Raw genomic sequence first — 14,253 nt, 5'->3', positions numbered from 1 at the left:
TTCTTCATGGAACTGGAAACAATGATCCAAAGGTTCATCTGGAAGCACAAAAAACCACGGATAGCTAGAACCATCCTGAAGAACAGGAAGTTAGCAGGGGGAATCACAGTTCCGGACCTCTGGACATACTATAGGGCAGTGGTTATCAAAACAGCGTGGTACTGGCACAAAGATAGAGAGGAAGATCAATGGAGCAGAATAGAAACACCAGAAGGAAGCCCAAACAGGTACAGCCAAATAATCTTTGACAAAAAGACAAATGACAATCCAGGCAAATAGGAAGGTCTGTTCAATAAATGCTGTTGGGACAACTGGTTAATAGCCTGCAGAAACAAAAAAATAGATCCATATCTCTCACCATACACTAAGATCAGATCTAAATGGATAACAGATCTAAACCTACATCCAGAAACCTTCAAATGTTTGGAAGAAAATGTTGGAAACACACCGGAACACTTAGGGGTAGGCCCTCACTTCCTAAAAAAGACTCCAAAAGCAGTAGAAATCGAGACCAAAATAAACAATTGGGACCTCATCAAACTAAGAAGCTTCTGTACAGCTAGAGAAACAATCAACAAAGTAAAAAGGCAACCCACAGAATGGGAGAAGATCTTCGCACACGACATAGGTGATAGAGGGCTGATCTCCAGAATATACAAAGAGCTATAAAACAACCAAAATGTCAAAACAAACAAGCCACTCAAGAAATGGGCACGGGAAATGGGCAAACACTTCACAAAGGAACAAACCCAAATGGCAAATAAACATATGAAAAAATGCTCAAGTTCCCTGGCAATAAGGGAAATCCAAATTAAAACATCAATGAGGTACCACCTAACGCCAGTAAGACTGGCCCACATGAATAAAAGCACCAACGACACTTGTTGGCGAGGTTGCGGGGAAAAGGGAACCCTACTCCACTGCTGGTGGGGCTGCAGGCTGGTACAGCCTCTATGGAAATCAGTATGGAGAATATTCAAACAACTCAAATTCAACATACCTTATGATCCAGCAATAGCACTCCTAGGAATATATCCAGAACAATTGTTTTATGAGAAACCAACATGCACTCCTATGCTCATAGCAGCACAATCAGTAATTGCAAAAACATGGAAGCAACCAAAATGCCCATCAACAGAGGATTGGATAAGAAAGCTATGGTTCATCTACTCCATGGAATACTACTCAGCTATTAAAAAAACAAAATGCAGTTCTTTGTGGCCAAATGGGCCAAACTGGAAACCATAATGCTAAGGGAAATGAGCCAATCCCAAAAGGTTAAATACCACATGTTTGCCTTAATTTAAGATGATATGATGTTATGTATAACATGTTATGTTTTGAATGTTATATGTTGTGTATAAACTAAAATTGAAGTATAGGTGAGGTGGTCACAGAAGGTGGCTGGGAACTCGCATTTACTTTTAACATATTGGTTACTCATTACTATGTCAATTAATTCCATAATGATGTAAATTTTTGCTGATGGTATGTTGGAGCTTTCAATTGACTGGGATGATACTCTGCTGGCTCTGTCTTCAGACCAGAGAGGGTATACCTAAGAAGCCGCTGAACTTGACTGGACAATAAGATGCTGGACTCTATGTTTGGTATACGCTTGCAATGGGGGAATCTCAACTGAACTTGAGCTGTGGTTATGCAACAAGGTGGAGGAATCCACCATGGTGGGAGGGTTTGGGGAAGGGTGGGGAGAACCCAAGTACCTATGAAACTGTGTCACATAATACAATGTAATTAATGAAGTAAAATAATAAATAATTAAAAGAAAAAAAAGAAAGAGACGGAGGCACAATGAATATTACTGAGTCTTCCCTGCAATGGAGCAAAAGCCTTTGCCAACCTCAGAGTTAACTGAGGAAAACATTGAGTAACTGGGTAATATAGAATTCAGAAAACTTATTATAAAGCTTCTCATCAACAATGAGAAGCACATGCAGGAATTTAAAGAGTTTGTCACACAGAAAATTGCAACACTGAAAAAAATCAACCTGAACTATTGAAAATGAAGGTCAAATTGAGCAAATTAAAAACTCATTGGAAAGCCTCTACACTAGAATGAATGAGACAGAAAAAACATCTCAGAATTGGAAGCTATTTCTTGCCACAATGGGAAAACAATAAAAAAGCTGGAAGTAGAGCTGGGTCAAGCTAAGAAAGCTTTTCAAGGATTAAGGAACACGATTAAAAGGCTGAATATAAGAGTTATGAAAGTTCCAGAATCACAGAAAGAGAAGCTGGGTTTAAAAATATATCGAATGAAATAATAAATGAAAATTTCCCTAACGTGAAGAAAGAATTGGGAAACAAAATTCAGGAGGAGCACATAACTCCCATTAGGATTGGCATATGATAATCAAGCTCTCTTCAGTTGAAAACATAAGGAAAAGATTCTTAAATGTGTATGTGAAAAGGCTCAGTACCCTACAACATAGGATGTAAGCATTAAACAAATTTTAAGACCTATGCCCTCGGGTCTGGCTGAGTAGCCACTAGGCTAAAGTCCTCACCTTGCACATGCCAAGATCCCCTATGGGCACTGGTTCTAATCCTGATGGCCCCACGTCCCATCCTGCTGCCTATTTGTGGCCTGGGAAAGCAGTCAAGGACAGCCCAAAGCATTGGGTCCCTGCATCCCCATGGGAGATCTGGAAGAGTTTATGGCTCCTGGCTTTGGATCAGTGCAACTCTGGCAATTGTGGCTGCTTTGAGAGTGAATCAATGGATGGAAGATCTTCCTCTGTCTCTCCTCCTATCTGTAAATCTGACTTTGCAATAAAAAAATAAAATAAATCTTTAAAAATGTTCATGTGAAAAAAATCAATTGCCATATGGGGGAACTCCAATCAGATTCACAGCTGACCTTTCAGAGGACACTCTGCAGGCCAGAAGGAAATTTAGTGACATATTCCAGATTCTAAAAAGAAAAAGTGTCAGCCCAGAATAATGTATCCAGCAAAGCTCTCCTTTGTGTCTGAAAATGAAATAAAATTTGTCCACAATAAAGAAAAACAACAACAACAAAATACAACTCTTTCAGATCTACCCTACAAATGATACTCCAAGATGTTCTCTTGGCTGAGAAAAGGAATAGCATCTACTAAAACCAAAGGCAAATATGGAGAACATTCCAGTAAAATAACAATAGAAGAGTAAATCAATGAACCACCCATTGCTAAAATGACGGAAGCAAATTATCACCCATCCATTTTAACCCTGAATGTAAATGGGTTTAACTCATAATTCAAGTGTCATAAATTAGTGGACTGGATCAAAAAACAAAACCCATCTATCTGTTGCCTACAGGTGACACATCTCACCAACAAAGATAACAGAATCTGTATCTCATAAATTTTGATATTTTTGTTTTTATTTTCATTTCTTCAAGATATATTAAACTCTTCACTGACTCATCACATCATTTTCTTCAAGGTTTTTAGTTTTCTTTTTCATTTCTTCAGGGACACATTGACCATTTGTAGCATGTTCTTTATCTTCATTGCATTGTAAATTTCTAGTTTTCTTTCTGTTGTTGATTTGTTTTATGGCTTTTCATTTAAGGGGATATATAGAGACTATTATATCCATATGTGGGGATATAATTCAGTTTGCATCTTTACTTCCAGATCCAAAATGAACTCCCAATGACACTATGAAATATATCATGACAGTAAGCTGCTGGATTCTGTCATTGACCATGCCCGAATGTTAGGATAAATTTAAATAGCAGAGTGACGGACTTATGACTGCTTATGAAGAACTGCACTATTGTAGAAATATAGGGGAAATATTTGTGGGGAGAGGGGATTTGGAGAAGAGGTGAGGGAAATCCCAAGCCTATGAAACCGCATAATAAAATGATAATACTTTTAAAAAGAAAAAACTGTGCAGCCTCACTGCTATCCGCATGAATCATAGTCTGTTTTTATTTGTATTATTTTATATAAAATCTACATATTTTTATTCCCAAGCTGAGAAAGGTTTATGGTATTTTCACTAATTGGTGCTAAGCAATAAAACTGATTTAATCACCTATACTTTTGTGTGTATGTAAATATAGGCTTTTATTTCACTATTCTGCAAAGCCAAAATACTCTATATCAAAATACAGAACAAAAAATAAAAGAAGGAAAACCATATACCACTATACTCATTGAATATACTAAAAGCTCCTAAACAATTGAATTCTTCACCACATTAACATACTTACTTATTTGAAAAAAATCTGAAATTATAGAGTCTCTATTCCAAGAAAAGTCAGTCTCTGTTCACAGATGAAACATGAGGTCAATGGATCAGACATTATAAAGAGAATCTAAGGTTGTGGGACTTCAGTCAATTTCAGCAGCATGAATCCACTTCCTCAAGAATGAGAAATCCTCAAAAAGATGACAAAAGAGCCATGGATGAAGTTCAAATACTTTGAGCAAAATAAACTTGTTTAGGTGAGAATCAAGATGGTGGAAGAGGGTAAGGACACGTTTAAACGGATGGAAAAATATTTATTCAAGATGAAGCAGAGAGGACATATTCCAGGAAATAGGAAAGGACACAACAACAGCAGAGGGGTACTTGGAGACTGAGAGACACAGGAAAGCAGTAGACACAATCACGTGGTGTTGCAGTGACTGATACTCCAGCGGCATTCAGCTAATGGCGATCTGAACTCCACCAGCAGCTGGCACTCCACCAGCAAGCAGGTAGGAAGGGACTTTCACTGGGAGCTTGGGAGGTAAACCCAGACAAAGAACTGTCCATCCTGCTGGTCTGTTTGATTTGACCAGGAACAGAGACAGAGCAGCAGATCCCAGACGGACAGTGCGAGAACAGGGTGGATTTCACAGCCCAGTCAGTCCCCTAGAGATGAATTGGGCGCCATTTTGCTGAAGGAGGCAAAGGCAAGGGAAAGGACTGAGCAGATGCTGAGCTGGGAGTGAACTCATTTCTGACTCAGTGAACTGCAGCAACATGGCATTCTACAGGTTCCACCCAAGACAGGTCTGGGTAGCCCTAAGACCTGACGGCCAGCAGATCAAGAACTCTAGTAGTGGTACATCAGGTGCCATTTTGTACACTGTGGCAAACGCTTTAGGACTGCAGGGGACCGCAGTGAACTGCACATGTTCTGAGCTCTTGAGAACTCACTGAGTTCCGTGGATTGCACTGGTCCTGCAGGAAAATAATACCGACTGTGGCATTGTACGGGTCAAAATGGGTCCGTGTGGCACCCAGACCTAACATCCAATAGGTCCAACAAGATCAGCACCACCAACTACCTAACTATAGAAGACACCTGGTGTCTCTCTAATCCTGAGACCTGCTCCAACTGAAAGTAGGAGAAAGGTTGCAGAGACAATGGTGCAGCCTCAGCATCACAGGAGGTGGAGAGTGGTGAACCGAGAGCTGGGGCTGTGGAGACCATGGTGGAAATCTAACATAAGAACCCAGACCTGGAACTCACTGGAGGTTGTGGCACAAGTGGTTGCAAGCAGAGTTGTGTACCAACTGCAATAAGTAAAATCGCATTGTAGACCTGTGGGTGGCACTGCTTAGAAACCTGCCCCTAAAGAGAAGACTCTGCTAACCAGAAGTACGATGACCAAGAGCAAAAGAAGAGACAAAAGCAAAATGAATACTACTGAAAAACTCTCCTGCAAAGGAGCAAAACCCTATGCCAGCCTCAGAGTTCACTGAGGAAGACATCGAGAAAATGGGGGATACAGAATTCATAAAACTCATTTTAAAGCTTCTGATCAGCAATGAGAAGCACATACAAGAGTTCGAAGAATCTAACGACGCAATAAAGCAAATCAAGGCAGATATATCAGAAATTAAAAACACAGTAGAGCAAATTAAAAGTAGAGTGGAGAGTCTCCAAAATAGAATGAAGCAAGCAGAAGAAAGAATCTCAGAATTGGAAGATATTTCCTGTCAGCAGGGGAAAGCAAACAAAAAGCTGGAAGCAGAGCTGGATCAGGCCAAAAAAAGTATTCAAGAATTGAAAGACACTATTAAGAGGCCAAATATAAGAGTTATGGGAGTCCCAGAAGGTGCAGAAAGAGAAGTTGAGTTTGCAAATATATTTGATGAAATAATAAAGGAAAATTTCCCTAATCTGGAGAAAGAATTGGGAAACAAGATCCAGGAGGGGCACAGAACTCCCAACAGTCCTGATCAAAAGCGATCTTCACCAAGACATATGATCATCAAGCTCTCCTCAATTGAACATAAGGAAAAAAATCCTGAAATGTGCACGTGAAAAAAATCAATTGAGCTATAAAAGAATGCCAATTAAACTCACAGGAGATCTCTCACAGGAAACTCTACAGGCAAGAAGAGAATGGAGTGATATATTCCAGATTCTAAAAGAAAAAAATTGTCGACCTAGGATAACATATCCAGCAAAGCTTTATTTTGTCTTCGAAAATGAAATAAAATTCTTCCACAGTCTCAAGAAAAGTTAAAAGAATTTGCCTCTTCCAAACCTGCCCTACAAATGATACTTCAAGATGTCCTCTTGACAGAGAAGAGGAATAGCACCTACCAAAACCAAAGGCAAATGCGAAGAACATCCCAGTAAAATGACAACAGAGTACCAAACCAATGAACAACCCATTCCTAAAATGACAGGACCAAAGTACCATCCATACATATTAACCCTGAATGTAAATCGCTTAATCTCAATCAAAAGTCATAGATTAGCAGACTGAATTAAAAAACAAACCCATCTATTTATTGTCTAGAAGAGACACAAAATAAACTTGTTTAAACATGTTATGACATGTTCGAGCAGAATGCAGATTGAAGCTAGAAGGATAATATAGCGATTTCAAAAGAGATCCTACCAGAGCAAAATGAATTCTGGTAAAACTAAAGTATTGAAAAGATCCCCCAGCTGGGGGTAACTGCCTAGGGGGCATTGTACCTAGGCAAGTGTTAACACTGTTGGGAGAAAAGCAGCTAATAGCTGGTGGGTATTCTGTGCCTGCTTAATGCAAAATTTGTGTTAACTGAACCAGCATGCCAGCATAGTCTCCTATTCTATTCTTTCTTTTTATTTTTTAATATTTGGGGGAATAGACACCGGCAAACCAGCAAACAAGGTCTGGACACCTGTATGGAAGTGTGTGTGGGCCCACTTTCCCACCTTCCCAGGGCCCCAGTGCAGCACGACATACCGTCAATGGACTGGGCTTGAGGTTCTTTATTCACCTGGGCAAAGGGGGTTGTGGATTGCTCAGGATGGGATTCTGAAGATATGTGGGAGGGAAAACTGCAGAGGGAGATTGTGACAGGTAAGTAGTGACTTCTGGGGAACATTCACCACCCAGGCTACTGCACTTGCGGGCAAATGAGGGGACTGAGACTGGGTGGTTTAGACGAGGAAAACTGGAGGAACTTTCAGGGCCAAACGAAAGCACCCACCCGTGTGGGAGACCTGAGCTGGGCTTGTTGTATCAACCACTATATACAGCATACAAGAAAACCATAACTTGGGCACCTGCCTGGCAGGACTTGACCACAGTACCCACCAGTGAGTGTCAGTGCAGAGGGTGGACCACGTGAGGCTGGGTCATGACACAAATCATCATGTGAGAAACCAGGTCTGAGAGTATTTGTGGGTTCACCCCTGTAGGATTGACATACCAACTGGTTTGCTCAAGGGCTGGGAGTGCTGATGGACTGAGTGAGGCATGATCATGGAACTCACCAACACTCACCGTACTGAGGTTGGTAACAGGCTGAGCTGGTCTGGGTTGTAGCAGCTGTAGGCACATCCAAGAATTGGGTTTGGGAAGGGCTGGGTTGCAACATACACCAGCACACACACAAAGGCTGGGACTGGGGGCAGACTGTGCTGGGTAAGGACCTAGCACCCACTGGCACACATGAGATTTAGATCTGGGAGTGGGCCTGATGGGGTGGTCATTTCCACTGGTGAGTACGTGTGTCAGGATTGGGTGTTGGTCAGTCAGGAAAGGTTGCTTCACTTGTCGGCAGGTGCATGAGTTGGCTCTGTTTGGGTGGAAGTGCAGTGACTAGGCAGAGCTGTGCTATATTGTAGCACACTGGCATGTGCAGGAGCCGGGATGGTATGTGAGTCAAGCTGATCTAGGCTAGGCTATTACACCTACAGGTTTGAATGAAAGCTGGGGATGAGCTCAAGCTAGGCAGGGCTAGGTTGCAGCACCCTCCAGTCAGAGTCCAGGACAAGGTGCCACACTCGACGTGAATGGCCAAGTCAGGTGATGGGTTATGTTAAGCTGAGTTAGAGCAACAACATCTGTGGCTGGCAGCAGGCCTTGTTTGGGAGCTCAGGAGATGCCCTGACTGATCTGCAGTTCCCACTAATGATGGCAAGAGCAGGAATGGTGGCAGTGAATTGGGTTGGACATGAACTGGGTTGGAAACGGGTGCAGTATCCCTTAGCATGGGTGTGGACTGGGTCTGGGTGTGCCAAGTTGGGTTGCTCTGGCATCTGCTAGTGCTCTCAGGAACCAAGGAGGATGCAACATGGACTGGACTAAGGTGGTACCTGCTGAACCACACAAGAGTTGGCTCTGGGTGGGTCAGGCAGGAATAGGCTATAGAACTCAAAAGAACTTTATTGGGTGTAGGCTGATCAGGCAAGGCCTCTGTAATTGCCATGATAGGAGGTAAGCCAAGTCAGGCTGGGATAAGAACCCATCAGTGTCAAAAAATCTGCTACTCTGAGGTGACCTGAAAAAGGTGCATAAGGAAATCCTGTCAGAATGCAGTCCTTGCAGGAGAGCCCAAGAACCAGGGCTAGGAGTAGCCCAGAACAGGTCAATTTACAGTACCTGCTGGCATATGTGTGGATCAGGTCTGGGTATGTGCCAGGCTGCAGCAGTTTCTAACACCCACTGGCAGATGTGAGAACCAGGATGGTGTGCAGAACAGATTGAGTTGGGATGCAACACCAGCCAGTTCACATTTAGGCTAGCACTTTTGGGAGTCCAGACTGGATTATGTGGTAGCAGCAACCATAATGAGCTGGAAGTGGGAGCAGGCTAAGCTGAGCCAGGCTATAGTGCTTGCTGATGAATGCCACAGCGAGGAGAGACATGCTATAGTGGACCACAGCATCCACCAGCACATATAAGACCCAGGATGGAGGACAATCATAGTGAGGGAGTTGTAAAGACTCCACTGCTGGGCCACTGCTCCCACTGTTGAGAATGAGAGCAATGATTGGGAACAGACCAGGCTGCACAGGCTACAATGCTTATTGGTCTACATGTGAGCTTGGTTAAGAGGAGATCCAGGCTGGGCTAAGCGATCATGTCCACTGGTGCATGTATTATCTGTACAACCTTTCTCCCACTTCTGGTTCAAGCCATTTCCACGATTAGGGAGACACCAAGAGTCCTGTATAGCCAGATTGTTGGTGGCACTGATCTTGCCAGAACCTGTTGGCTGTTAAGTCTGAGGGCCACATGGTCCTATCTTGACCAGCACAATGCAAAAGTCAGCATTATTTCCCTGTGGGACCAGTGCAATGCACTGAGCTCAGAGTTCTTGCCGAGCTCAGTGCATGCACAGCTCACTGTTGTCACTGCAGTCTTAAAGCTTTTGCCACACTTTACAAAATGGTACCCGATGTGCTTAATAGAGTTTTTAATCTGCTGGCCATCAGGTCTGAGGGCTACCCAGACCTATCTTGGGTGCAACCTGTAGGATGCCATGTTATTGCAGTTCATTGAGATAGAAATGAGTTCACTCCCAGCTCAGCGTATGCTAAGTCCCTTCCCATAGCCTTTGCCTCCTTTAACAAATGGTGCCTTACACAGCTCTACGGGGTGAACTGGGCTATGAAATCCATCCTGTTCTCACACCACTCTTCTGGGACCTGCTGCTCTGTCTCTGCTCCAGGTCAAATGAAACAGACCAGCAGGATGGGCAGTTCTTTGTCTGGGTTTACCTCTGGAGCTCCCGGTAAATGTCCCTCCCCACCTTGTTGGTGTAGTTATGGCTGCCTGTGGAGTTCAGATTGCCATTTGCTGAATGCTGCTTGGGTATCAGTTACTGCAACACCATACCATTGTTTTTGTTGTTTTCCTGTGTCTGTCAATCTCTAGGTACTCATCTGCTGTTGTGCTGTCCTCTTTTATTTGCTAGAGTGTGTCATCTCTGGTTCACACTGGCTAATATTTCTCCGTCTGTTTAAACATGTCCTTACCCTATTCTGCCATGTTGATTCTCCCCAAAAATATTGATTTTTATGGAAGAGAGTAGAATGGTGATTAACAGAGGTCAGGAAGTGTGGAAATAGGAATGTAATTAGAGAGGTCTTATGAGAAACATCAAAATAAACCTTGATAGAAAAAAAGTTTTCTGGTAAGTGGAACTTTTATTTTTTAAAGTCAATTTAAACTTGTAATATTGACAATTGGAGGCTGAAGAAGTTAGGGTAAAAGGAGAGTGAAAGGGAGCCAAAAGCGCAGTCAGATATACACAGGACATTCTAGGGGGACAATTATAGGTCACAATAATGTTTTTTGTGTTGTCTAAGAATGGCACGAGTGGAGAGCATCTGGCATAACAGTTAGAATTTTAGCTTAGGACATGCAGGCCCCACAACCAAAAGGCCTAAGTTTGACTCCCAGCCTTGACTCCTGACTTCAGCTTCTTGTTCATGCAGACCCTGTGAGGCAGCAGTGATGACAGAAGTATCCACAGGAGAGATCTGGACAGCTTCTGGCTCCTGAGATTGGTCACAAGGCCATTGCAGGCCTTTGCGGCGTGGACCAGTGAAGGAGAAATTTTTGTTTTTCTCTTATCTCAGTCTTTCCCTTATCTTGCCTCTCAAATCAATAAACAGTTTATAATAAATAAAAAGCTTTTAAAAGAACTGAAATATAGGAGCTAATAGGCTCTAAACCAAAAAAATATATAAGGAAATAAAGATGCTAATAATCACGTGGTGAGATATGTTACATTCTTGTACTATACTGCATAAAAATGTACGAGTAACACATGACAATAAAAAAATTTAAGAGTCAAAGTAAAACGTAAAGTAAAAATACTATCCATAAGAAAGATAAGTATTAAAGGACATGAAACTGCTAATTATCCTGGCTATAGCAATACATGTTATAAACTTGTAGCAAATTAAGACACTGAAACCCATGGTTATAGAAAATTTAAAACTTGAAAAAAATAATAAATTTTTAATTTAACAAGACAAAAATGAAACGATGTTCACACTACCTTCCTAAATAAGATATGTAGGTTAAGGATGACTTGATATAATCATTAATGGTTCAAAATTGATCATATTGATCCATACTCAAAGCTTAGTTACTTTATTCATACACATGAAAAATAATTATTGGAAAGCTTAAAAGGAAGTAGACACCGATTTAGGTAGTCTAAAGAAATATTGTAAATAAACTAAATAAAATCATTGCTCTTATGGACTTAAAATTCTATAAGGGGTTACTGGAAAACAAATAGTTTGAAACTTTACAGAAGGGTGGATAAGGAGTATGAAGAGTAACTCAGGTGAGAGGACACTGAAAATTAGGAGATAAGAGTGACTATACAGGGTAACATTTATTTAAGCAGAGACTTGAGTGGAATAAGTAAAAATTTCACAGAGTTGAGGGAAAGTAGCAGGGAGCCAGAAGGATACATGCTGCTTTTGAGAAAAGGGAACATCAGTGAAAGAATGGGAGAGTGATAAGAAGATGGCACTCAAATAACATTCATGAGTAGCATTAACCATTTTCAAGACCTTGCAGCGAGAAAAAAGAATTTCATCAAGATTCTGGTGCATTTTGAAAAATACTGTGAACATTAAAGAGTAACATTTATGATTTAAATACACCATTATTTTTCCTCCAGTTTCATTAACCGCTGGATACTTTATGTTTATTATTACTATTACTATTCATTATTACTTGAAAGGATTACCGAGAGGAAAGAGACAGAGACAGATCTTCTAGCAAATGTAATTGCCAAAATGGCTGCAATGGCTGGAGCTAAGCTGATGTGAAACCAGGAGCTGGGAGCTACTTCTGGGTCTCCAGTGTGGGAACAGGATCCCAAGACTTGAATTATCCTCAGCCATTTCCAAAGACAATTAGCAGGGTGTATATCAGAAGAGGAAGACATGAAACATGAACTGGGAAGCCAGCATTGTTGGTTGAGGTTTAGCTTACTACATCATAGAAGCAAAGTGTAGTTTATGTTGTTAATAACCCTAATATGACAAAGAAATTCCTATAAAATCAGTTACACAAGTTAAAAATGGTAATTTATTTAAGATTCTTGATCTAAATATTACTCAAGAAAATATGCCAACAATGAAACTTTATGCTTTCATTGAAAACACTATCATATTTTCCTATCAAATTAGAATTTTTCATTTATTCAAGGAAAGAAAAAGCAACATTACTAAATATTTATGTGAAAGTACCATTTGGACAATTTTATTTTAGAAAAGCAACATTTCTTTTACATCCAATTTCCAACTGTCATGGAGACATCCTCTGGGGGTTACAATGTAGACTCTTTAACTCATGGGCTTATTTTTATAAAGGCTTCCCATTGTGTGTTGGTACTTGCATTAAAGAGAGAAGAGACACATGCAGAAACACTGAATACATCAAGCTCCCATATTAGTCTATACATAGAACTAAAACATTTTGCACTTCATTTTAGCCTTCATCATCCAGGCATTATATTTAGGATCACTGTGTCCACTTTCTCTAAAATACAGACTTTTGAAGAAGAAAGGATATCACCCCCATGATTTTTCTTGGCTAAGGTCATACTGCTGTTCACAGTTTTACCTTTGCAATAACTTTCCTGAATGCACCCTTCACCTCCTTGTTCCTCAGGCTGTAGACCACAGGGTTCAGCATGGGGATGACCATGGTGTAAAACACAGATACTACCTTGTCTGTGTCCATGGAATGACTGGAGCTGGGCTGCAAATACATGAATATAAGAGTCCCAAAGAAAATGGAGACTGCAGTGAAGTGAGAGACACAGGTGGATAAAGCCTTCTGGTATCCAGCAGTGGAGCGCATCTTTAGGATGGTTGCAAAGATGAACGTGTACGATACCAAGATAACAAGGAGGGCAAAATAGACAATGAGACTGGCTGCATAAACAAGAACCATCTCACTAGCATGTCTGTCAGAGCATGAGAGAATCATGACTGCTGGAACATCACAGAAGAAGTGATGGACAGTATTGGAGTTACAGAAGGAGAGACTGAATGTGTCCCCAGTGTGGATGGAGGCATTCAGAAAACTTCCAACGTAGCAGACAATGGTCAGAGCAGCACATACACTTCTCGTCATGATGGTGGTGTAACGTAGGGGTTGGCACACTGCTACATAGCGATCATAAGCCATTAATGCCAGCAGGAAGTTTTCTGCTGTGGCAAAGGCTGCAAAACAGAACATCTGGGCAGCACAAGCACTGCGGGAGATAACTGTGGTTCCTAATAGTAGCCCAGCAAGAACTGTGGGAGTGACAGCAGAGGAGTAACAGACATCCACCAGAGACAGGTGGCCAAGGAAGAAGTACATGGGAGTGTGGAGACGAGAGTCCCAGAGAATCAACACAATCATTCCAAGGTTCCCAATCATGTTGGAGAAGTAGATAAGAGTGAATAATACAAAGAGGGGGCCTTGTAGTTCTGGGTCATTGGTGATTCCTAAGAGGAAAAATTCTGTTGCTTCTGTCATGTTCCCCATCAAAGCTGCTTGGAAGTAAGAAGATGCCCTGTAATGATGAAAAACAAAGAACAGCACATTAAACCTAGGCGTGACCATAGTGTATCTAAATGTGTAAGTGCAATGTCCCTTATTTCAATTTCGGACTATCATGTGTTTCATGATTCTTCACAAGTAAAACATGACTTTAAAATCCAAATTTAGTGCATTAATTTTCTATGTGGCTCCAAAAGGTTGAATAGGAGGTGCTCCTAGATCCACTTGTGAAATTTTAAATTCTATTTATGTGTAAAGTACAAGTTCAAAAGTTCAACGAATTAGCCAGCATTGAATTTTGGAGTTAATAAATCTACCACTTCAGCCTTTCCCTCACTGGTACACTCATAGATGCTGTTTTGTGAATGTGTGCAAACTGGCCTACAATATTTGTCATCTATTTTCAGTGATTCCTCAATACATTTAAAACATTGAGCAACTGCTGCTTTAATTTAGATAGTAAGGTATCAAAGTTGAGGAATATATT

General features: G+C 41.2%; 1 protein-coding gene across 1 annotated transcript; it reads right to left on the bottom strand.

Annotated features, from left to right (window-relative positions):
- Positions 1-12,425: 12,425 nt before the first annotated feature.
- On the bottom strand, positions 12,426-13,751 carry LOC101532769 (olfactory receptor 5B3-like; the record flags this gene model as incomplete). The annotated part of the gene is made up of 2 exons (XM_004585281.3): positions 12,829-13,751; positions 12,426-12,438 (listed from the first exon to the last, which is right to left on the bottom strand). Coding segments are annotated over exons 1-2 (936 nt in total), but the record flags the coding sequence as incomplete, so codon positions are not given.
- Positions 13,752-14,253: the final 502 nt, after the last annotated feature.

This window comes from Ochotona princeps, chromosome 4 (assembly GCF_030435755.1).
Source record: "Ochotona princeps isolate mOchPri1 chromosome 4, mOchPri1.hap1, whole genome shotgun sequence".
Classification (NCBI taxonomy): Eukaryota; Metazoa; Chordata; class Mammalia; order Lagomorpha; family Ochotonidae; genus Ochotona; species Ochotona princeps.
This window is presented reverse-complemented; position numbering and strand designations above follow the sequence as displayed.